This window comes from Microtus oregoni, unplaced genomic scaffold (genome assembly GCF_018167655.1).
Source record: "Microtus oregoni isolate MIOR12 unplaced genomic scaffold, Mior012 000013F_ref0000133, whole genome shotgun sequence".
NCBI classification, from domain to species: domain Eukaryota; kingdom Metazoa; phylum Chordata; class Mammalia; order Rodentia; family Cricetidae; genus Microtus; species Microtus oregoni.
The window spans coordinates 11,726,103-11,749,681 of NW_024543072.1; the positions used below are offsets into that span (position 1 = coordinate 11,726,103).

Consider the following 23,579-nt stretch of genomic DNA (forward strand, 5'->3'; position numbering starts at 1 on the left):
CAGGCCCATTGCTAACACTTAATATGAAAGTTGAGAACAATGGCAGCAGCTATTGAAGTTTATCAGTTAAGGGTCTGGAGAGATGGTTCAGTGGTTAAGAGTGCGTATTACTCTTTCAGGGGACCCAAGTTTTGTTCCCAACATCCATATCAGGTGGCTAATCACAAGCTAACTCTACTTCCATGGGATCCTCCTGAGCATCCCACACCTTCTGGTGTGTACACACACACACACACACACACACAATGAACCTTTTTAAAAAAAAATGTGTTTAAGAAAATAATTAGGAGCTATATAGACTAAAATTTTCAGATAACTTACAGCCTGTAATAGTGAAATACCGTGAGGAGAAAGGTAAAGCGATTTTAGGTGTCACATTACAATTCACTGGAAAGCAAAGAACTGAGTATTCATGTATCAATCACACAGCTCACCTTCATTTAACCTTCATAAAATAACCTTCATGTGCAATAACTGGTATATTAGGTTCTTTTAAGTTATATGCCATTAATTAGATTCACCACAAGGAGGCCCCAAATAGTACTGCAAAACCCTTCAAAATGCTATCTAGAGGAAGAGGAAATACTCACAGCGAATCAAGGCATAAAGCAAGACCATTGCTAATAAACTCCCTGCTGGTGAACCTGTGGGCATTCTTCTCCAATGTTTCTTCCCTTTAGCCCTGAGTCTTTTAAAGGAAAGAGAAAAGTTCTATGTTGCTCCTTTGTCCTCATTTTTCCTTAAATCATTTTCCACTTAAATCTGTCTCCTATTACAATTTTGCTCCAATGCCCTCAGTGTGGAGAACCTTCCAGTAGACCGATCAAAGGTCAGTTTCAATCCTCCCCAATTGCCATTTGAAACTACTGATCACCCCTTTCCTCAAACACTCTACTTTCATATTCTGTAAGGCCACAAATTACAACTGCTTTGGGGTTTAAAAGACAGGCACATATTAAATTATTTAATAGTCAAAATTACTTGCCAGGCATTATGCTAGGCACTGGAAAATCAACATAAGGGAGTTTAAGGGGTTTATAGTATCATTGCAAAGATAAAGTAATGATCATCAGAGAGAGATCACACAGAATTAAAAGCAGGATGTCAATAGAAAGGGCAGTGTAGGTCAGCACAATGAGGATGGAGCTGCCTATTAACTGTGTTTTCCATAGGCTCTTAGGAATATGATTAATTACAAAGTTTAATAATGTTCAAAAAAAAGTGAAGTACAGCTCGGAATCATCTCCACTCCCCAAACCAACACAGGGCCCAGAAAACTGTCTTAGTTGGCTTACCCAAGGGCCAGGCTGGCTGTAGGCTGTCTCCAAGATGTACAGAAAGAATATAAAACATTCCCACGTTCTGTGTCCTCACGTAGCATTTTCTCAGTATCTTGAAATCCGACTCTCACTTCCTATCTCTATAAAGATCATCATAAGACAATAACAAAGTCCAAATTGCCAAATGAGTACTCACAGTACCGAACCGTGAGACACTCTGTTCCTGAGTTTCAGAACACGGCTCTTTCCCAACCAGTTCTTCCACTGATGTGAATTTTCTTTTCCTTTCTGTTCTTTCTTAAGCTGTCTTGTTATTTTACATGACTGCACAGAACTGCATCCAAGCCTGTTCATTTCACTGCCACATACCCACTCATGTTTTCTGAGCTTGCACTGAACTAACCCTTCCTCAGGGTCAGACCTAATCATATCTGTAGCATTACTACATTTGACAGAATCACAGAAGAATCAAAATCCAAAGCCCTCCTTCCCTTCAAAGCAGGGACAGACGGTGGTACACACGGGGGTAATACAGTTTTGATACCTCAGAGAAACCTTCCAGATCCAGAAAGGTCTGGGATGAATCAAGATTATATAAAACACATGGCTATTTGTATATTACAGTTATTTCACTATGCCTTTATTTATTTGTCTCAACAAATACCCTAAGTGTGGGACTTTCACTCTTTAAGAATTAGCTAGAAAACGGCCTTGATTATTTAAAACTGAGTAATTATAAGATGGCCAGTGAGATGGCTTAGGAGATGAAAGTACTCACTGAGCAAGCCTGACAATGGCCCAAATTCAATCTTTGGACCTCACAATGGAAAAAAGGAACCAACTTCCGAAAGTTGTCCTTTGAACTCCGCATGCCATGGCATGTGTCCACACACACAAACACACAAAAACACAAATTTTAAAATTATACCGAGGGATGATGCTACCAAACAGTATAAGTTACAGAAATGATGAGCACATGAGTGGGGGTGGACAGTGGTGAGGACTGGCATGTGTACTAACTGTCCTCAGTAAATGATAAGTTTCAACGACTCTAGGCTACGTTTTAGCTGTACTCAGAGGGTTAAAGCTCATTAAGATACCAGGGGAAACCAGCAAGTACATATCCATTACCACAGTTAATAATTACACAGTTTCTCAATCTGCAGAAGGCCACCAGTCAGAAAGACTAACACACCGCGGTCTTTATCTGTAGAGTGGTCAGAGTCTGATGGAAGTGTCTGTGATTTATAAAACAGGATGAACTGCTGCAGCAGGTTTTGTCTCTGCCACACTACAACTAAAGAAACGCTTCTGAAAAACCCCATGTGATTAAAAGAAACTATTTTCTCTAACACATAAATAACCAGAAAATCTCACAATTACAATGTGCCATAGCCATTATGAAGGTTTTTCATGTCTACTCCCCCAAACACCAAGCAATAATAAGATTGCACAATAATATCAATGAACAAACAATGTAGGGAGGGGACTGTAACTGAAGCATCAGTTTTGGAATGAGGCAGGGATAAATTCAAACCCCTCCTGCTCTGAAACTGTCAAGTGCTAAAGCCAGGTGACAGCCACATTGGGTTCACTCTACTATTCTATTTCTATAGTCTTAACATCCATAATAACGTTAAGCTTCTCTATCTGTCAGTTGAGAATTGTTTCTTCGTTCATTGAGAATAAACATTCCCACTTCACGGTGTTGTGAGATGGCACACAATAATTAATAATAGCCTTCTATGGTCTTAAATCTAGTAAACTACATTCATACATAATTGGTGACATACCCAACAAGTTGTATTCAACAAGTTGTATTTCCTTCAAGTTTTTTTGTTCTAATAAAAATGAATTTTTTTTACTGCTTTGATACATATATGGCTCCCTCTTATGTCAATTCATAATCTCCTGGCACATTCTTAATGCTATCCTAAACATAGTTTTTATTTACTACACAAAGTAATAAGTCTCCTCTTTTTTTTTTTTTTTTTTTTTGAGACAGGGTCTCGTGGAGCACAGGCTGGCCTAGAAATCCCTATATATATTGGTTAGCTGAGGACAACCAAGCCTCTAGTTCTCTGTGCTGAGATGAGACAGGTATATAACAGCATTCTCAATTTTATACTGGAACCCAGGGCTTCATGTGTGCTAGGCAAATGCTTTACCAACTGAGCTACATCCCAGCCCTTTTTATTTATTTATTTTTTAATTTTAAATTTTATTATTAAAAAACTGCAGATAAAGAGAACATACACAGTAATTATGCAAACCCAGAGACTATAAAACTCAATGAACTTCTATAGAGTACAGTAACCATTTGGAATGGAAGCTGTGGAGCTACACACTGAATTTTATATTTTTACCATCAAATATATTTTTATGGACTTACCAACCATCAAATTCATCAGAGTTAGAGCTAATAAAACAATTAAGATGTAGACCCTCTTCCAGAACTCGTGTTCATTTTTAATTAGCACACAGAGTACTGCATTTCTTTATGATATGCTCATACTTTATTCTGACGCATGCACACTCTCCCCCATCTCCCCAATAGTCTCTTCTGCCCTAGTAGTTCCCGTGTACTTTTATATCACATGTATGTGTTCTACCACCCTGGCCATTCGTCGCCTTTAAAACCTCTTTTTCCCCCATCTATTAGGTGCCCTTCTGATGTGGGAGTGTCATATATCAATCTGTTGATTTCATTGGTTAAGCAATAAAGAAACTGCTTGGTCCTCATAGGTTAAAACATAGGTGGGAGGAGTAAACAGAACAGAATGCTGGGAGAAAGAAGCTGAGTCAAGGAGTCGCCATGATTCTTCCACTCCAGACAGACGTAGGCTAGAATCTCCCTGCTAAGTGCACCTCGTGGTGCTACATAGATTAATAGAAATGGGTTAAGAGGCTGAAACTAAGGGCCAAGCGGTGTTTAAAAGAATACAGTTTCCGTGTAATTATTTCGGGGCATAAGCTAAAGCTAGCCGTGTAGGCGGCGGGAGTGCCAGGGACGCAGCCCCGCCGCTCCAATTATTATAACAGAGTGGCGCCCAACGTGGGGCCTAATTCCACTTAAAAACCTGAGAGGGCTTTAAAAAGGAGAGAGAGAGTTTAACACAGTTTTTTTTTTTTTGTGGCTTGTGGGTGGCGTGCTGCAGAGAGAATTTCCTGACTCAGCAGCCGCAACAGGAAAAAAGCTGCAGTTTTAAACCGCCACTTTCTGGGCTGTGCCGCCATTGCGATCTCTGTCTGGCCCCTGTGGGAGACAGAGCTTTTGAATGGAGCATTTGGAGTAAAGCTCTACAGCTTGGTTGATGGCAATGTGGACTGCTGTGTGCCTGGAACTGTGTGTGGCTCAGAGGCACCAAATGGCTTTGAGGCAGGAGCTGCTCAGCTCCGCCATGCTGAACTGTGCTGGTCTCAGGCAGGAACTACCGTAATTACCATGAAAACAGCGCAGTTAAGGTTTAGACTGGGCAGGAAATAGGCTGTACCTTATTACCGTATTACCTGTACATGGTGCAACTTAAGTTTTTAGGCACTGCTTAACATTTTAAGAAATGCTCCTGGATAGTAAAAAAAATGTTATAGATTCACAATAAAACAGATTCAGACATAAAAGACCACACTGTTGGATGAATGTACATAGGCTTGAGAGAGAGAAGAAAAAGAATATAGAGAATAAAGTTAATGGTTTAAAAAAAAAGGTAAAGTCTTTAAAGAGACAGAGTACAGATAGTTAAGAGATTAAAAGAAATAAAAAAAAATAAGCCATGTAAAAATGGAAAATTCACAGAGAGTATGGATTATGTACATTGTGCTTTCTTTAAAATTTTTGACTGTAAAAAAACTAAGTACAGAGAGACATTTCATTACATGGGCTGCCAAGCTAAACCAAAATGTATATAAGGGTATTACGATTTCAAAATTTGGGTTTAAGAATATGATGCTTTGGAGAGGGTCTTCTTTTGTTTTCACAGAGGACCAGACCCTGTGGATTTCTTCTATTAAAATTTGGTATGATAGACCACGCCCTCCTGAAAGGTTGCTGTGAACATCTTCAGAAAATTGCTTCGCTCAACTGCCAACTGAGATGAAACTAGCACACAGGTTATACCATGAAAGACCTAATTAACGACGCCCCCATTCAGCAGAAAGCAGTTTGGAGAGAAAAAACTGCGCCCATGTTCCCAAAATATTGTTTATAAATGTTCTTTTACATTTAAAGGGGGATATGATATAGGTATGAATAATTTGCATTGGTATGGATTTTAAGGTCAATTTTGTTATATGTATATGTATTTTCGATCTTGAATAAGGTGTGATTGTGTAGTTCATTTTTAAAATGTAATGTATAATTAGGAAATATACGTTGTTGATGGATAATCATAAATAATAGTCAAGTTTGTAGTCATGTTACTTAGATTTTCTAGATATATAGAGATATATTTCAGATAGGCATTCTTCATATCTCTCAAAGGCTACAGAATATGGCATTTAAAATATTTTAATAACTTAGGACTTTTCATGACAATGAGACATGTCTGCTCCTGGTGGCACCAATCTACTTCAAGAGGAAGATGGGCATTGAAGAGGATCGTTATGGAGTTTGATAGTCATTTGGGCAAGAAACTGCTCTTGCCTGGACTGTTGCATAAACTGGACAAAGAGAACCTGCAGAAAGAGGACTGCTGAACTTGCCTAAAGGTGAGATGGTCTTTCGGGGTTCCTGACTCATGAAAGAGTCTGCGAGACATTCTGCAGGACACAGCAGAAAGTGACTGAACTGTCTTTGGAATTTCCTGCTTGATGAAAATGTCTGCTGGATACTTTGGGCCTGAAGGCTGAAGATGGATGCCCCAACAATACAAAAGAACTTTGGGTGACTGTCCAGGCAGCGAGATGTCTCTGTCATTTCTAGAGTTTTCTTATTTCTTGTTTACTTAGGTAGTATTATATCCTTCTGGAGTCTTTGATGGAGTTGAAGAATGAATAGATAGTTATAGTTTTCCTTAGTTATGATAAAAGATAAAATAGATATAAATATTGTAACTGTAATTCTTGCTTTATAACTGTTTTGCTATATGTAATTTTGCTATGTTAAAGTTAAAGCCTTCCTTTTTTTGTTTAAACAGAAAAAGGGGAAGTGATGTGGGAGTGTCATATATCAATCTGTTGATTTCATTGGTTAAGCAATAAAGAAACTGCTTGGTCCTCATAGGTTAAAACATAGGTGGGAGGAGTAAACAGAACAGAATGCTGGGAGAAAGAAGCTGAGTCAAGGAGTCGCCATGATTCTTCCACTCCAGACAGACGTAGGCTAGAATCTCCCTGGTAAGTGCACCTCATGGTGCTACATAGATTAATAGAAATGGGTTAAGAGGCTGAAACTAAGGGCCAAGCGGTGTTTAAAAGAATACAGTTTCCGTGTAATTATTTCGGGGCATAAGCTAAAGCTAGCCGTGTAGGCGGCGGGGGTGCCAGGGACGCAGCCCCGCCGCTCCAATTATTAAAACACCCTTCTAGATTTCTGACCATTCCCCACACTTGACACACAGATACATATATGTATATCTATATATGTGTGCATATATATAAACTATTAGAAAATAGGATCTGTATATAAGAGAGAATAAAAGTATTTATCTGAGACTGGGTAACCTCCTTCAATGTAATATTGCCAGGACTACCAATTTTCCTACAAATTTCCTGTTTTCTCTTTTGTTTATAGCTGAATAAAATTCCACAGTGTGTATATAACACATTTTCATTATCCATTCATTTATTGCTGGAAATCCAGGCTACAGCTAGGACTATGGATCGGGATAAATTGCTTAGGATGCTAAAGCCTTTGGTTCAACTCCCAGCAAGCAATACAAAAGAATCTTGGGACACTAAGGCTGATTCCATTTCTTTGCTGTTGTAAAAAGAGCACCAATAAACATGGATGTGCAAGCATCTCTACGGTGGGATAGGAAAGTCTGTTGATAAAACTGTGACTCATGCAACTCAGCCTGGTCCTGAACTTTGCCATGTAGCCAAGGATGATTGAGCTTCTAGCCCTTTCTCCTCCACCCACAGAGTGTAGGATTACAGGCAAATGCCTGGTTTATTTAGTACTAGATATTGATCCCAGGGTTTTATGCATGTTAGGCACTCTATTAGCTGAGCTGCAACTCCAGTCCCAGGACATAGAGTCTTTGTGGCGGACGTCCCGGAATGGGGTGTGTGTGTGTATGTGTGTGTGTGTTATGGAAGTTGTAATTTTATCTTTCTGAGACACCGTCACACTTACTTCCATAGTGTCCACATGGGTTTACACACCCACTAACAATGCATAAGGCTTCTTCCTTATCATATCCTCACCAGCATTTGTTTTCTTGATGAGAGCCACTGGCTGGGGTGAAATGGAATCCCCAAATAGTTTTATATTTGCCTGATGGTTAAGGATGCTAAACACTTCTTAAAAAGTATCAATGGCAATTTGTATTTATTCTTTTTCAGCTTACTCCACCATACACTGCTTCTTTGCAGACCTTTCTAAATTTTAATTGCCAAACAGTCAAATTCTCTTTCCTATTCTATTAATTCTTATGTGTGTCTTAAGATTTTCTAATTTTAGGCATAAGTCAACATTAGTTCAATTAGTATTCCATTATTATTTAAATATCTTAACAGAATTATAGTAATGAAAGAATCAACTAATCAGATAAAAAGCACAGCAGAAAGTATCACCAATAGATAAGACCAGCAGAAAAACAGATCTCAGAAATGGTAGACAAGGTCAAGACACAGAGACATATAGAAAGAAAAAAAAGGAATAAATAAGACCAAAGCTTCCAAGAAATCTATATATCCAGAAGACTGAACCTAAGAATCCATGGGCTAGAAGGAGCTGGGCACATAGTCTATCCAATATAATTATAGCAGCGAATTTTCCAAACCTAGAGAAAGAAAAAGACAGTCATATATAGGAAGCAATTATAACACCAAACAGACCTGACTAGAAGAGACTCTCAATGATACAGCACAGCTCAGATATCAAAAATACAAAACAAAGAAACAATGTCAACAATAGGAAAAGACAATACCTACTAACATAGAGACAGACAGTAGGTAGTAAAGGACAAACCTACCAGACTATCATAGAGACAGACTATCAAAAGACTTAGCTCTGTCATCAGCAACTCTAAAGGCCAGGGACGTATGGAATAATATATTCCAAACCCTAAAAGAAAATAATTGTCAATCAAGATTGTTATAACCAGAAAAAAAAATCTTTTAAAATTAATGGACAAGCAAAGTCATTCTAAACCGGGTGGCGGTGGCTCACACATTTAATCCGAGCACTCGAGAGGCAGAGGCACGCAGATCTCTGAGAGTTATAGGCCAGTCTGGTCTACAAGAGCTAGTTCCAGGACAGCCTCTAAAGCTACGGAGAAACGCTGACTCAAAAAACAAAAACAAAAAATAAAGTCATTCTAATACAAGTACAAGTTAAGTCAATTAATGACAATCCCAGAACTGCAAAAAAATTTCAACTATCTCGCCCTAGCTGGCCTGGAATTCACTATGTAGGCGAGACTGGTCATGAACTCCCAGAGATCTGTCTGCCTCTGCCTCCCCAGTTCTGGGATTAAAGGTGTGCGCCACCACACCTGGTTCTAGAAACTTAAGGGAATACCATACACAGCAGAATAAAGTTTCATACACAAGAACACAGAAAGAATGTATTTCATGAAAACAACGGAAGAACTGTCATGGGAGAACTGGGAATGAATCACTCATGACCAACATAGCAAACATCTACTTACCAGAAGAGGAAGAACTACTGATAAACTAGCCAACCAGAACAACAAACAACAGAACCCTTCCCACCAGCAAATCCTTCTCACTTATAACCTCCACTATAAAGAAACTTAAGGCACCAATGAAAAGGCAGGCTAAACTAACTGGATTATTAAATAAGATCCAGAGATTTGTTGTCTCAAAGAAACTCACTTAACTAAGAGAAGCATTGAAACTGAGTCAATGGTTAGAAACCACAGTGCCAAGAAATGGAAGCCATAAACAAGCTGAGACAGCAATTCCTGTATCTGATCAAACAGTCTTCAATCCGTAACTAGTCAGTAGAGATAGAGTGCCTCTACATATTAATAAATGGAAAATTTCACTAGGAGGGTATGCATATTATAAAACTTATACATCGAATCTTGAGGGCCCAAATTTCATAAATACTGAATGGCGTAAAAGACCACACAGGTCCTTACAAGAAAGACTGGGGACTCAGCACTCCAGTCACATCTAGAGCCATCTTCCAACACAAAATCAGCAAAGCAATACTAAAGCTAAATTACACCATGGATCAACTAGATTTAACAGATATCTATAGAACGTTACACTCAGCAGACAGGGAACATATATTCATCTCAGTGGACATGGAACCATCTTAAGAACTGACCACACAGGGGGGCTGGAGAGATGGCTCAGCGGTTAAGAGCATTGCCTGCTCTTCCAAAGGTCCTGAGTTCAATTCCTAGCAACCACATGGTGGCTGACAACCATCTGTAATGAGGTCTGGACAGAATATTGTATGCATAATAAATAAATAAGTATTTAAAAAAAAAGAACTGACCACACAATGAGCTATGAAAAAACCTCTTATAAATATAAAACAATTAATATAATCCCCTGCATCTTTTCAGATCATGGTAAAATAAAACTAGAAATCAATAGCAAAATAAACCTTTTCAAAGATCAGTGGAGGCTAGTTGTGGTGACACATGCCTTTAGTGCCAGCACTAGTTGTGGTGACACATGCCTTTAGTGCCAGCACTCAGGAGGCAAAAGCAAGTGGATCTTTGTGACTTCCAAATGGGTCAAGGCTACAAAGTAGAACCAAATCAATAAATAAATAAAATAGTAGATCATTAAGGAAATCAGATAAGAAAATTTTAAATTCCTAGAATCAACTGAAGATAAGACAACCTACCAGAACCTCTGGGATACAGACAAGGAAACTTTATAGCTAGAAGTAATCACCCATTTTGTTTCTCCTCCTTGGCAGTTCAGGGACTGCCACCATCATGAACAGTAATAGAACAGGAAGCTCCTGACTTACCTCCTACTTCAGGAGAAATAACTGAACACTGATGTCCTGTCCTTCACCCTGGGAAGGCAACAGTATCAGAACCAAAAATTTGGAAAAAGCTAGACAAAATACACAAAACCATACCAGATGTCATCTTTGTATCCAGATTCAACCACTTGGTGGTGGCAAGACGACAGGCTCCAGCACGACCCATGATTCTTTATACTATGCAAAGAAGGAGACTAAACACAGATGCAAGACAACATGGCCTTTATGAGAAGAAAAAGACCTCCAGAAAACAGCAGAAGGAACAAAAGAGCACAATGAAGATCAGGGGGACTGCAAAGGCCAGTGTTGGTATTGTCACCAGTGAGTGGAGATCGAGTGACTTGATCTGCTGTGACATGGGGATTTCTGAGAGAACAAATAAACAAAAACCTTGGGCGTGAAAAATAAAAGTAATCACTTTTAAAAAAATCAGAGCGGGGGTGGGAGACTCTCAGTAGGTGAAGTGCTTACCATGCAAGCATGAGAACTGGAGTTGAGGTCCTTGGCCCCACACACATGCTAGACTACTGTGACAACTAGCCTCCATCGTCCCTTGGAGTTTAAGCCTAGCCTAGGCAACAGAATGTGTAAAGAGCATTCTATCTTCCTCCTAGTTCTCATTCTTGGATCCAAGGCTGTCTTCAGGCAGGCCTACCAACAGATTCAAGAGGTAAAGAACTGCATTCTGCTAAGAGCTTGTATGTGCCAAGGCAGCTTGCCAACAGCTATGGGACACGAGTCACCTTAGAGAAATTCTCCAACACCGTCCTGCCTTCAGAGAACTTGACTGCACCCTGAAGGAGACCCTTGGCTAGTAAAACACCTCCTGAATTCTTCACATAACACCTATCAAGTAATAAACAAATAAGTCTTTAACCACTAAGTCTTGGGGAACTTGTGATATGCAGCAAGACAAAATTATAAAGATTTGATAGCTTTGGTGTTTACATTTTATTGCTGGACTTTCTGTCTGTGTAGTAGGTGGAAGAGCAAGCTCACTGCTTCCCACAGCCGAACCCACATGACATTATATTTCTCCCATTGGACTGGACTGTGTAGCGATGAGGCGAGCAGGCCTGCTTTTTGTCCCGCCCGGCTCCCACAAGCCTAGCTTTACACCTGAAATAACAACACACAAACTGTATTCATTTAAACACTGCCTGGCCCATTAGCTCTAGCCTCTTACTGGCTAACTCTTACATCTTGATAAACCCATTTCTATTAATGTGTGTAGCACCACGAGGTGGTGGCTTACTGGGAAAGATCCTAACTTGTGTCCATCTCAGGTAGGAAAATCATGGCGTCTGCCTCACTTCCTTCTTCCTCCCAGCATTCTGTTCTGTCTTTCCCGCCTACCTATGTTCAGACCTATCAGGCCAAGCAGTTTTATTAATTAAGCAATGAAAGCAACAGATAGATAGAAGATCCACCTACATCAAGACTGAGCAATGTTTGTGAACTATGTCTACTCTTTGCCCAAGAGCACACAGTTTTATTTAGAATGGCATAAAGAAAATACTAGCTTCAGAAAAAAAAAAGGTCTCCAAACACTGTCCTTTTAAGTGGTTTGAGTTCTTGCTAGTCCTTTACATTTCAAAAATTTACAGAAGTAGCTTGTCTATTTCTCCAAGCAAATTCTACTGAGATGTTAATAAAATCTCACTGCCTCTACAGAACACTAAAGAAAACTCCATTTTAACAATACTGACTTTTCTAATCCATCACTAACTAGGTTACCTTTTATAGATTATTTTTGAAATTTACTTGCAATGCTTTATATGGTTCAGTGTTGAAAGCATATTTTAGACTTATTTATAGGCATTTGGTATTTTTTAATAATTTAACTTTAATTTATGTGCTGGTGTGAAGATATCAGATTCCCTGGAACTGGAGTTTACAGACCGTTGTGAGCTTTCATGTGGGTGCTGGGAATTGGACTCACGTCCTCTAGTGCTCTTGACCACCGAGCCATCTCTCCAGCCCTAGCATTTGGTATTTCAATGACAGTGTAAATTGAATTAATTTACAAAGTGTTCATCGCTACTATAGAGAACTATATTATGTGTTTGTATACAAACTGCTAAATTACTGTAAATTGATTTTTTAATGGTATAATCATGTCATTTACAAAGTAAAGAATTATAGTAGGTTTTTGTTTGTTTTGTGGGTTTGGTTTTTTTAGCATTTTTTTGTTTTTTGTTTGTTTGGTTGGTTGGTTTTTGGTTTTTTGAGACAGAGTTTCTCTATGTAGCTGTGGAGTTTGTCCTGGAACTCGCTCTGTAGACTAGGCTGGCCTCAAACTCACAGAGATCCTCCTGCCTCTGCATCTTGAGTGCTGGGCTTAAAGGTTTGTGCTACCACTGTTTGGTCAAATTATAATAGTTATTAATGCTTCATTTTTTGTTTCTTTCTTTCTCTCTTGAATTCTCCTTTATATTTAGCTTGCTTGGTTTTTGTTTTGTTTTGTTTTACACAGCCCTGGATGACCTACACCTTGACATGTAGACAGGCTGGCCTTAAACTCACAGAAATTTGCATGTGTCTGCCTCCCAAGAGGTGAGATTAAAGGCATGTACCATTGCACCTGGATTCTCCTTAACTCTTATATGGTGTAGAATGATGTGTAGCACAAATAATAAAAAACCCAGAGACAGATATTGGGGTTCAACCTGAAGGTCAGAAAAGCAAAACAGCCAGCCACTGGCTCTTACCTCTACCTCAGTCCGAAATGGCAATCTTGCCTCCAAAAATTTCAGAATGAGACTGAGACTGAGTCTTCTTCTGTCTTATATTCCTCCCTAGTGTTAAGATTAAAAGCGTGCACCACTACCACCCTGTTTCTATAGCAAACTAGTGTGGCTACTGGGATTAAAGGTGTGTGTCGACTGCCTGATCTGTAAGGCTGAACAGGATGGCTATTTTACTCTCTGACGTTCAGGCAAGCTTTATTTATTAAAATACAAATGAAATGCCATACAATGATGGAAATGCTTCTTGATTTACAATGGGGCTATGTCTTGATGAATTGTCTAAACTGAAGATAAAGTAAGTCAAAAATACATTGAAAATATAGGCATGATGGCTCACATCTATAATCTCAGGACTTAAAAACCTAGGCAGGAGGACATCCACAAGTTATAAAGCAGTTCGTGCGCCATGATAAGTTCTAGGCCACCTAGGATACAGTGTGAGACCCTGTTTCAAAATAAATAAAAACTTGGGCCAGTAAGACGGCTCAGCAAGTAAAGGCATTTGTCACCAAGTTAATGACTTGAGTTTGACCCAAGGAAAACACATGGTGAAAGGGGAGAACTGATATCTGAAAGCTGTCCTCTGACCTCACATATAAATAAGGAAAACAATAAACCAACTAATACTGGAACAAATCTTGTCTCATCACTGATGTATCAACACCTATTTTAGAATTTTGGTTCCCAGAGCTGTAAGATATTATATCTCTTGTTTAAGTCACCCCAGTTCATAGTACTTTGTCACTTCAGTTGGGGCAACCTTACACAAATATTATTTCTGCAGGCATTTATGCTAGGTCTTTGGAAGTAGAGGACCACAGACTTCTTGGCATTCAAGCTCAATTGTTAATAAGAAAGGAAAAATAATAAAAAAAGAAAATTTCCTAGACAGAAGAATTATCATATGCTTAGAAAGTAAACTTCCAGTTCTTTAATACCTATAAAACAGTTGACAATCCCAGTTGAAAAGTTGCCTACCAACTGTCTAATAGGGAAAATGCAACTTAACCCATAAACTTACTTAAATGTTTATACAAAATCTAAAACCAACTTGAGTTTGTGGGCTTACTTAAAATAAAAACAAAAGCCGACAGTGGCAGTGCATGCCTTTAATTCCAGCACTCAGGAGGCAGAGGCAGGTGAGTCGAGGCCAGCCTGGTCTACAGAGCTAGTTCCAGGACAGCCAGGGCTACACAGAGAAACCCTGTCTCGAAAAACCAAAAATAAAATAAAAACAAAGCTAGGATGGTAGCACTGCATTTAATCCTAGCGGGGAGAGCTCTATTAAGTTCAAAGCCAGCCTGATCTGTATGTTGAGGTGGAGTACAGCTAAGGCTACACAGAGACTCTGTCTCAGACAGACAGGTAGACAGACAGATAAAAGAGCTGAGCAGGATAGCACACATACCAATAGCCATAGCTGCTTGAGAGCCTGATGCAGGATCCCAGGAGTCCACAGCCAACCTGAGTAACATAGTGAGGCCCTTCTCAAAGTAATAAAGGTTAACAGAATAAAAATAAAAGCTAACTTCATCAATTCACTTTATTGGAAATATAAGGAATAAAAGAACATGTTACCAGCACACAGAGACTGTTCTACAAGCAACTGGCCTAGTTCCTTTAATAAAAAAGAGGCAAGGGCCAAAAAGATGACTGAGAGCAGCACTTCTCAACCTGTGGGTTGTGACCCCTTTGGCAAACTCTGTGTCCAAAAATATTTATATAATGATTCATAACAGTAGCAAAATTACAGTTATGAATTAACAAAAAGAATAGTTTTATAGTTTAGGGGTCAGCACAAGATGAGGAATTGTATTAAAGGGTCGCAGCATTAGGACAGTTAAGAACCACGAGGTATAGGTGCTTGCCATTGAGCCCAACAACCTGAGTTTGATCCTTGGGACCCACATGATAAGACCACAGAACAGACTCCTACATGTTATCTTCTGACTTACACACACACACGAATAAAAATATAAGTAAATAATTTTTTAGGTTAGCATGTAATAAAAAAATATGAGAAAATTGTTTTAAATAAAAGATATCTAAGAGCTGAACCAAATGTCATGTTTGGATTATATCAGAATCAGTGAAAAAAAAAAGCAGTTTTGAGAATCAGGGAAAGCCGCATGGCTTCAAATAAGAGATAACTTACCATTACACATAAAAATGTATTCAGCATACTAAGCTTACTGAACAACCTAGCTTAGCAAAGTCATGTACCGTGGGAACAGCTGTTTACACTCATAATCACAAGGTTGAATATGCATACTGTTAGCTCAGGGAAAGATCAAATTCAAGTGCAATTTCTATTGAATGCTTATCGTCTTTACGCCATCATAAAGACAAAAACCCCTATGTTGAATTATCATAAGTTAGAGATCACTGGCATGTGACACATTCAAACTTAAAATATGTATATCTACTTCTGCTTTATTTAGTCAACTACTCTTAACAATAAAAATAAGCAATCCACCAGCTTTCAATTTTTTTTTTCGTTTTGGGGGGGTGGATTTTTGAGATAGGTTTTCTCTGTGTAGCCCTGGCTGTCCTGGAACTTGCTCTGTAGACCAAGTTGGCTTTAAACTCAGAGATCTGCCTGCCTCCCAAGTGCTGGAACTAAAGGCATGCACCACCACTATCGGCTACATAGCTTTCATTTTTTTAGTCTATTCATTATATTTTGTTTTGGCTTAAAAACCAAACAATATGTCAATATCTCTAGATATACAGAATACCATTTTTCTGACTTTATTCTACAACCAGCCAACTGTTCAATTACATTTTACCTTACAAACAAGATTTATATTAATCATGACATCAGATAATTTTCCTCATTAACTTTGCTCTTAATGTTTCTCAGGAGGTTGTAATAGAGACTTAACTTCTGAACTTACTCTGGCCAGTGAAAAAAAAGTTTCTGGAGCTCTTAATTCAAACTAATGGACTCCCTACAGTGGACATCTTACAGCAGACAGGGATAAAAGAACTTGTCAGTCTTGCTAACGGTTACGAGGAAGCCTGCCAAGGATTGAACGGACAGTTGTTTGACCTATTCTCTTCCTCTAATAGGATGATTTTGCCCCAACTATTTTGTTTTTATTTTGCTTCGTTTTTAAAGACAGGGTCTTACTATGTAGCTTCTGTTGTCCTAGAACTCACAACCATACAAAACAGATAATGTTTTTATAATAGATCAGATCTGCTGGCAATTTCTTCATCATTGTTAGATTCAAAGAAAATTAAGACATTCTTACTGATTATAGGATGATGGCTTTTAATTTTCTTTCAGTATTTTGAAGAGATTGCACCACTGTCTTGCGGTCCATATACTTTATAATTCTAGTGTTTGTCAGTTACGGATATTATATCAACATATCATAGACTTGGTAGCTTATAAGCAGAAACTTATTTCCACATTTCCAAAGTTATATATATATATATATATATATATATATACACACACACACACATATATATATATACACACACACATACATGTTACTACTATAGTAATACAGAAACATGAGTATGGGGCAGAAGAAGACTCCTCATACCATCTTTGTAATTTTTCAATAAACTCCAAACTATTATGAAACTAAAGCTTACTGAAGACAGAAACAAAACCAAAAGCAGATGTTGCGGCAGTGTTCTTTTTAAAACACAGGTACCAGGCTTTCGATTTGCAGGAAAGTTCTTTGTTTTCCAGCACCAAGCATTCTTCTCTACAGCCAAGGTGCTCTCTCTCTGCCCCGCTCGACCTCACCGATCCTCCTTTAGGAATGAGACATCTAACAGTAAGTGAGGGTGAAGTAAATGAGAGGACTTTCTCTCATTCTGTCTGTCCTCAGTCCTTCTCCAGAAGTAGAGGAAGTGCCAGAGTACAGAGAAGAGGTGAGGCTTCAACCTTCCAGAACTCAAGACTAGACTGCCTCCATTCTTCACTGTTCCTCCTCAAGGTGCCCGCCTTTTGAGGTTGGCTGTCCTACCCTCAGAAAAGGTCCGGCTGCCTCTAATAGGATGTGTTCAGGCTAGTCATATGTCAAGTTGTGAAAGAACGGAGCCTCAATTAAGAAAATGACTTGATAAGATCCAGCTATAGGGCACTTTCTTAATTAGTGATTGATGGGGAGGGTCCAGTCTATTGTGTGTGGTTCCATCTTTGGACTGGTGGTCCTGGATTCCATAAGAAAAAAAGCTGAACAAGGCAGGGAAGCAAGCCAGTAAGCAGCACCTCTCCATGGCCTCCGCATCAGCTCCTGCCTCCGGGTTCCTGCCCTGTTTGTTTCCTGTCCTGGCTTCCTTCGATGATGAAATAATATGAAAAAGTAAGCCAAATAAACCCTGTCCTCCACAATTTGCTTTTTGGTTACGGTGTTTGGTCACAGCAAAAGATACCCAAACTAAGATGGAACCATTGCCAGCGCTCCTCTCCGGACGCAGGTGCTGGCTTACTATGCCTAAATGTTCAGTGAAGACTGCAGTGCAAAGACAGAGAGGCCTGGCGCACATGTGGTTCACTGTCCTCAATTCTCTTATGGGAATTTGTTTGCTTGCTTATTCTTATTTGAGACAGAGTCTAACCCAAGCTTACCTCCATCTCCTTTTATATAACTGAGGACAATGAACTTCTGATCCTCCTGCCTTCATTCAAGAGGTTGGGTCTGGCAACCCAACCATATTTGGTTATGAGGTGTTAGCGAGAGTGCCAGGCACTCTACCAACTTATCTACATCCCCAGCTCTGCCGATGGGTTTTTACTCTTATCTGGCTTCTAGTAATTTTCAGGGGGAAATGAAATTCACCTCAGGTGGCTGAAGCAGAAGTGCCACCCTATACTACAGAGTAAACTCCAGAGCTGCAGGCCAGCCTGAGCCAGAGTGGACAATAGAATTTTGTCCATCTAAGAAGGCAGCAGAATGCTTCCTCAGAATATATATGGCTCACTGCGACAGCACATGACGGTCTAACTCCATCTAAAAGGTCTAACCAACATCCAGGGACCCTTCACTCCCACACCTATTTACTTCTGACCTCCTTCTCCAGCCCTTGATTTTCATGTGAGACTCTGCTGTTATCCTGTGTCCTCCACTAAAGGTTAGGGTCCATGGGAGAGAAATTTTATTTTTCTCACCAGTCACTACATCCTAAGATCCAGAAAACTGGTTTTGAGCTAATATGATTACTTACAGATTACAGATTATTTTAGATTGTTTTGGAGGCAATTAAATAAAAGAAGAAAATATTTTCTGGCAGACCAGAGCCTGTGTGACACTTGTCACTTTCCTTCTGCAGCAAAGACACATTTCATCACATCTGCTTCTCCAGCCAAGGCATTTACTACTTCCTCATCTCTTCTTATCAACACCCATTCTGAGCAGAAACTGTACACTCTTCATGATGACAGGACTAGTAATGGCTCTCAGTGAAAATGGAGGAGGATATCACTCGTTGATTGCCAATTATGTTATAGAATAATCTTTCTGTACACTGTGAAGATGTGTCTTTGCCAAGGTACCTTCTGATTGGTTTAATAAAAGAGCGGACTGGCCAGTAGCTAGGCAGGAGGTATAGGCAGGACAGCAAGACATAGAGGATGCTGAGAAGAAGGAAGTGGAGTCTGAAGAGTATGCGAGCAGGCGCAGAGAAGCAAGATGAACATGCTGTGTTGAAAGAAGGTACCTCCACTTGGCAGAGGGAAGATAAGAACTATGGGTTAATTTAAATATAAGAGTTAGCTAGTAACCAGCCTGAGCTATGAGCCAAGCATTTATAATTAATAACAAGTCTCTGAATGATTATGGCTGCTGAGACCCAAAGAAACTCTGCCTATAACTATCACCTATCATTTTTTAAATGATCCTAGTGGTTTCTGGAAACAAAACAAAACACTATAAACAATTAGATGGCAAAAATTGATATTTTTAATATTTGGTTTTAATAAAGATGGCTGAAGAAGGACAACAGAACTAAGTAAAAAGGAAGGATTCTAATGTTAACAAAAAGATACACTAATAACTCAGGATTTCAAAGATACAATCTTAAAATATTTCCTTCTAATTAAATAAGAAGCTAAAACAAAAGTTAATTAGACCTTTAAGAGAAACATAACAAACTAGGCATGGAGACTTACACCTGTAATTCCAGCAAACAGAAAGCTGGTGTAGGAGATCCTTTTGTTTATGTGTTGCTTTCACTGGTTAATGAAGAAAACTGCCTTGGCCTTTTTATCAAAAGGCCTATTGGGCAGAACTTAGGTAGGTGTGGAAAACAGAACTGAATGTTGAGAGAAAAGAAGCAGAGTCAGGGAGAAGCCATGGATCCTCCACCTAAGATGGACACCATTTAGAATCTCTGGTAAGCCACTGCCACGTGGTGATACACAGATTAATGGAGATGGGTTAAACTAATATGTAAGAGTTAGCCAATAAGAAGTTAGAGCTAATGGCCAAGCAGTGTTTTAATTAATACAGTTTCTGTGTAATTATTTTGGGCTAAGCTAGCCGAGTGGCCAGGACAAACAAGTGGGCCCCTCTCCCTCTTACAGAAGGACATTCAAAGCCAGTTTGAGGTCTGTGCTGGCTACCTAGTGAGTTCAAGGCTAGCCTGAGTTATACATAGACAGACCATGTCTTTAAAACAAAACAAATTGATAGACAATTGATACAAAGTTTCTTGGGTTCACTGAACTAAGTGATAAGAGATTGAGAATTACTTTTTAACAATTCCTGACTAGCAACTTGACTCATTAAACCACACAGCTATGATAAAAAAGGGTGGAATATAGTACCTAAGGCTTTCCCAAAGTCATAAAGCCATAAAACACAACTTGAGAAATAAACCTGAACTCTGGAAACCATACCTAATAAAACTGCCCTGCAAGACAGAAAGTTTGAAGAGGAAAGGAGAGAAAGACATGACTCTATTTTCGTGAAGTCAAAATTTGTCAAGTAAATGATGCCAACAACAGAAACCTTGAGTTTCAGTCCTTTGACCCCGCCATTCTGTAAAGTTGGTATAATAGTAGCCCTCCTTTTGTGCAACTTTTACCAAGCCTGAACAAGACAGTGGGGCCAGAGAGATGGCTTGGCAGGTAAAAGCACTTGTTGATCTTGAAGAGGACCTGGGCCCAGCTTCCAGCACCCATATGGTGGCTCACAACAGAGAGTAAACTCCAGTTCCAGGGGATCTACCACTCTCTTCTGGCCCTTAGGCCAGAACACACTGAACACACATGGTACACATACATACTGCAGGTAAAACACTTATGCACAAAAAATAAAAATAGATTAAGTAAAATCTAAGGATCACTTTTATAAGTTAATGTACATAAAGTACTTACTACAATGTTGAATATAAATAGTAATAGTTAATAACATTGTATTTTTAAATAATTATAATAGTTTTGATATTAAAATATTCATTTATCACAGTAACACTTATCTAGTATACTCAAAGATTAAAAGCCTAAAGCCTCTATTCTTTTCATGTGTGCCTCCTTTAAAAAAAAAAAAAGAACTTGAAAAAGGCAAGGTGGCACACACCTTTAATCCCAGCACTTGAGAGGCAGAGGCAGATGGATCTTTGTGAGTTCAGGACCAGCCTGGTTTACACAGTGAATTACAGGGCTGTTACACAGAGAAATCCTGTTGGGGAAAAAAGTATCTAATGCATGGTGGCACATATCTGTAACACCAGCCCTTGGGAAGTAGGAGGAATAGAAAGACAAGGTCATCCTTGATTATATGCCAAGTTTGAGGACAGGCTGGCTACATGAGCCCCTGTCTCTAAAAAGCAAAGAAAAAAAATATTGCCGGGGAGTGGTGATGCACGCCATTAATGCCAGCACTCAGGAGGCAGAGGCAGGCAGATCTCATGAGTTTGAGGCCAGTGTGGTCTACAGGGCAAGTTCCAGGACAGTCAGCTACACAGAAAAACCCTGTCTAGAAAAAAAACAAATAAATCATACACACACACACAAGAGGAGAGTGGCAGTCTAATGTTCCAGATCTAAGATTAAAAACAATTAATGAAAGTTATATCACTGAAGAATGGTGAGTCTATAGACCTCATGTCTTAGCTAATACTTTTCAATTACCACAAGCATTCACTCTCACTAAACAAGTTAATAATTAAAAAGGGAAACTTTGTGCCAACTATACATTAACTCAGTAATGCTGAAGCAAGCACTGTACCATTCCAGGCTACGTAAAGTCTCCAATTTATACATAGATTGTGTTCTCCAAGGAGATTTACAGTTCACTACAAAATCTGAGAAATATCTTTTGAAATGATGGGATAAAGATAAGGCCATGGTAATAAACAAAGACCAATTTAGCCTATAAAGAACCCACTAAACCTCTGGAAACTAAAGGAACAAACATAATCTTTTAGATGACTTTCAGTTACATAGTTTGTGCTCCTTACAGAAGGAAAAAAAGTGCACAAATTTAAGATTACAATTGTAGCCGGGTGGTGGTGGCCCACACCTTTAATCCTAGCACTCAGGAAGCAAAGGCAAGTAGATCTCTGTGAGTTCCAGGCCAGCCTGCTCCACAGAGAGAGTTACAGCCAGCCAAGGCTACACAAAGAAATCCTGTCTCAAAAAATAAACAAACAAAAAAGATTACAAATTGTATCATAAATATATGATGCATATATCTTTGTATTGTTTTAAACACAATAAGCAGTACAGTACTTCTATGAAGAGCTTAAAGTGATTGTTTAATGAATAATGAATGAGAATTCAGAGTTCTATTAGAACAAAGCTATTTCTTAGAAAAATGCATGACCATTTCCACATGAAAGAACATCTTCCTTAATCTCAGCAGCAAGAACAGAACTGGAACACCAAGAACTGCAGAGTGTATACAGGCGATCCCTGTAGAAATCATATTTTAGTGGCAACGCTTGCTGTTTCTAAGTATGTATAAATCACTCTGTTCAGATTTTATAATTAAAACCTAACTTCAAAATCTTCCTGAGTTCTTTTCCTTTATCAATGTGTCAAATAAAAAGAGCAATGATCTATATTTTATCTGAGTCAGTTCTTCATCTGCATTTATGCACAATTCCAATTAATACAGAAGATTACCAATTTCAAACTCAACTACAGCCAAAACTGACGCTCTGCCCCACAACAGCATGTAAAGGGTTGCTAAGATGATCTGCATGTAATCCCTAGAACTCACACGGCAGAGAGAACAGGGTTCTGAAAGCTGCCCTCTGACACATGCACAGACACACACAATAAAATATTTTTAAACATTAAAAAAAACTCCTCCTGAACTATTACAACTCAATACTTACACAAAAATCCAGAGTAAAATCCAGTATTTCTCTTACTCAAAGCCAACAATCCATATTTTGACTTTATCTAAGTAGACAAAGCTAAGTGACAAAGTCATTCAATGGCAACACAAATTATTTTAGGCATAAAAGTAACTGCAAAACTTGCCAGGCAGTGGTGATGCACACCTTTAATCCCAGCCCTCAGGAGGCAGGGGCAGAAGGATCTCTGATTTTGAGGCTAGTATGGTTGGTTGACAGAACAAGTTCCAAGACAGTCAGAGCTATACAGAGAAATCCTGGGGGGGGGCGGGATGGATAACGATTACAATTTAAAATTACACAATTTAGTAAATAACCTATCATCATTCACAATGATACAGACCTACATATTTAAAATTTTTAAGAAAATGGTGGAGAGCCTGCCCAACATGTGTACCACATTCAACCCCAGTTTAAATATGAGAGAGAAAGAAAAGAAAATCTTAGAAAAGCTCACCTAAAAAGGAATTCCTTGGGTAGGTGTGGTAGCACACACCTATAATCCCAGCAACCCAGAGGCTGAAGCAAAAGGATCATAAATTTGGGGCTAGCCTGGACTAAATACTGAGACCTTTAAAATTTTGTGGGTTTTTTTGTTTTTGTTTTTGTTTTGATTTTTTTCGAGACAGGGTTTCTCTGTAGCTTTGGAGCCTGTCCTGGAACTAGCTCTTGTAGACCAGGCTGGTCTCGAACTCACAGAGATCCGCCTGCCTCTGCCTCCTGAGTGCTGGGATTAAAGGCATGCGCCACCACCGCCCGGCACCTTTAAATTTTTTTAATTTATATTACTCTGAGGCAGTGCTTCTCAACCTTCCTAATGCTGCAACCCTTTAATATAGTTCCTCATGCTGTGGTGACCCCAACTATAAAATTATTTTTGTTGTTGATTCAGAACTGTAATGAATCTTATTGTAAATATCTGCTATGCAGGATATCCGCTATGTGACCCCCGTGAAAAGGCTGCCTTGACCCCCACACAAAGGGGTCACAACCCAGAGGTGAGAATCACTGCTCTAAGAAACCAACTGAATCTCTATAATAGAGTCTTTTTGTTTTGAAACTGGGTCTTATGAAGCCCAG

General features: G+C 39.1%; 1 protein-coding gene across 2 annotated transcripts in view; it reads right to left on the reverse strand.

Moving 5' to 3' along the window:
- Shld2 (shieldin complex subunit 2) overlaps positions 1-23,579 on the reverse strand; it is a 94,519-nt gene that overhangs the window by 41,039 nt on the left and 29,901 nt on the right. Inside the window, exon 1 of one of the 2 annotated variants that reach the window (XM_041662330.1) lies at positions 1,296-1,425. The exons of the other annotated variant lie outside the window; for it this stretch is intronic. Coding sequence (XP_041518264.1) covers positions 1,296-1,353 — 58 coding nt within the window. The 5' untranslated portion in view covers positions 1,354-1,425. Of the gene's footprint in view, positions 1-1,295; positions 1,426-23,579 lie in introns of those variants that run through there. 2 annotated transcript variants of the gene reach the window in all.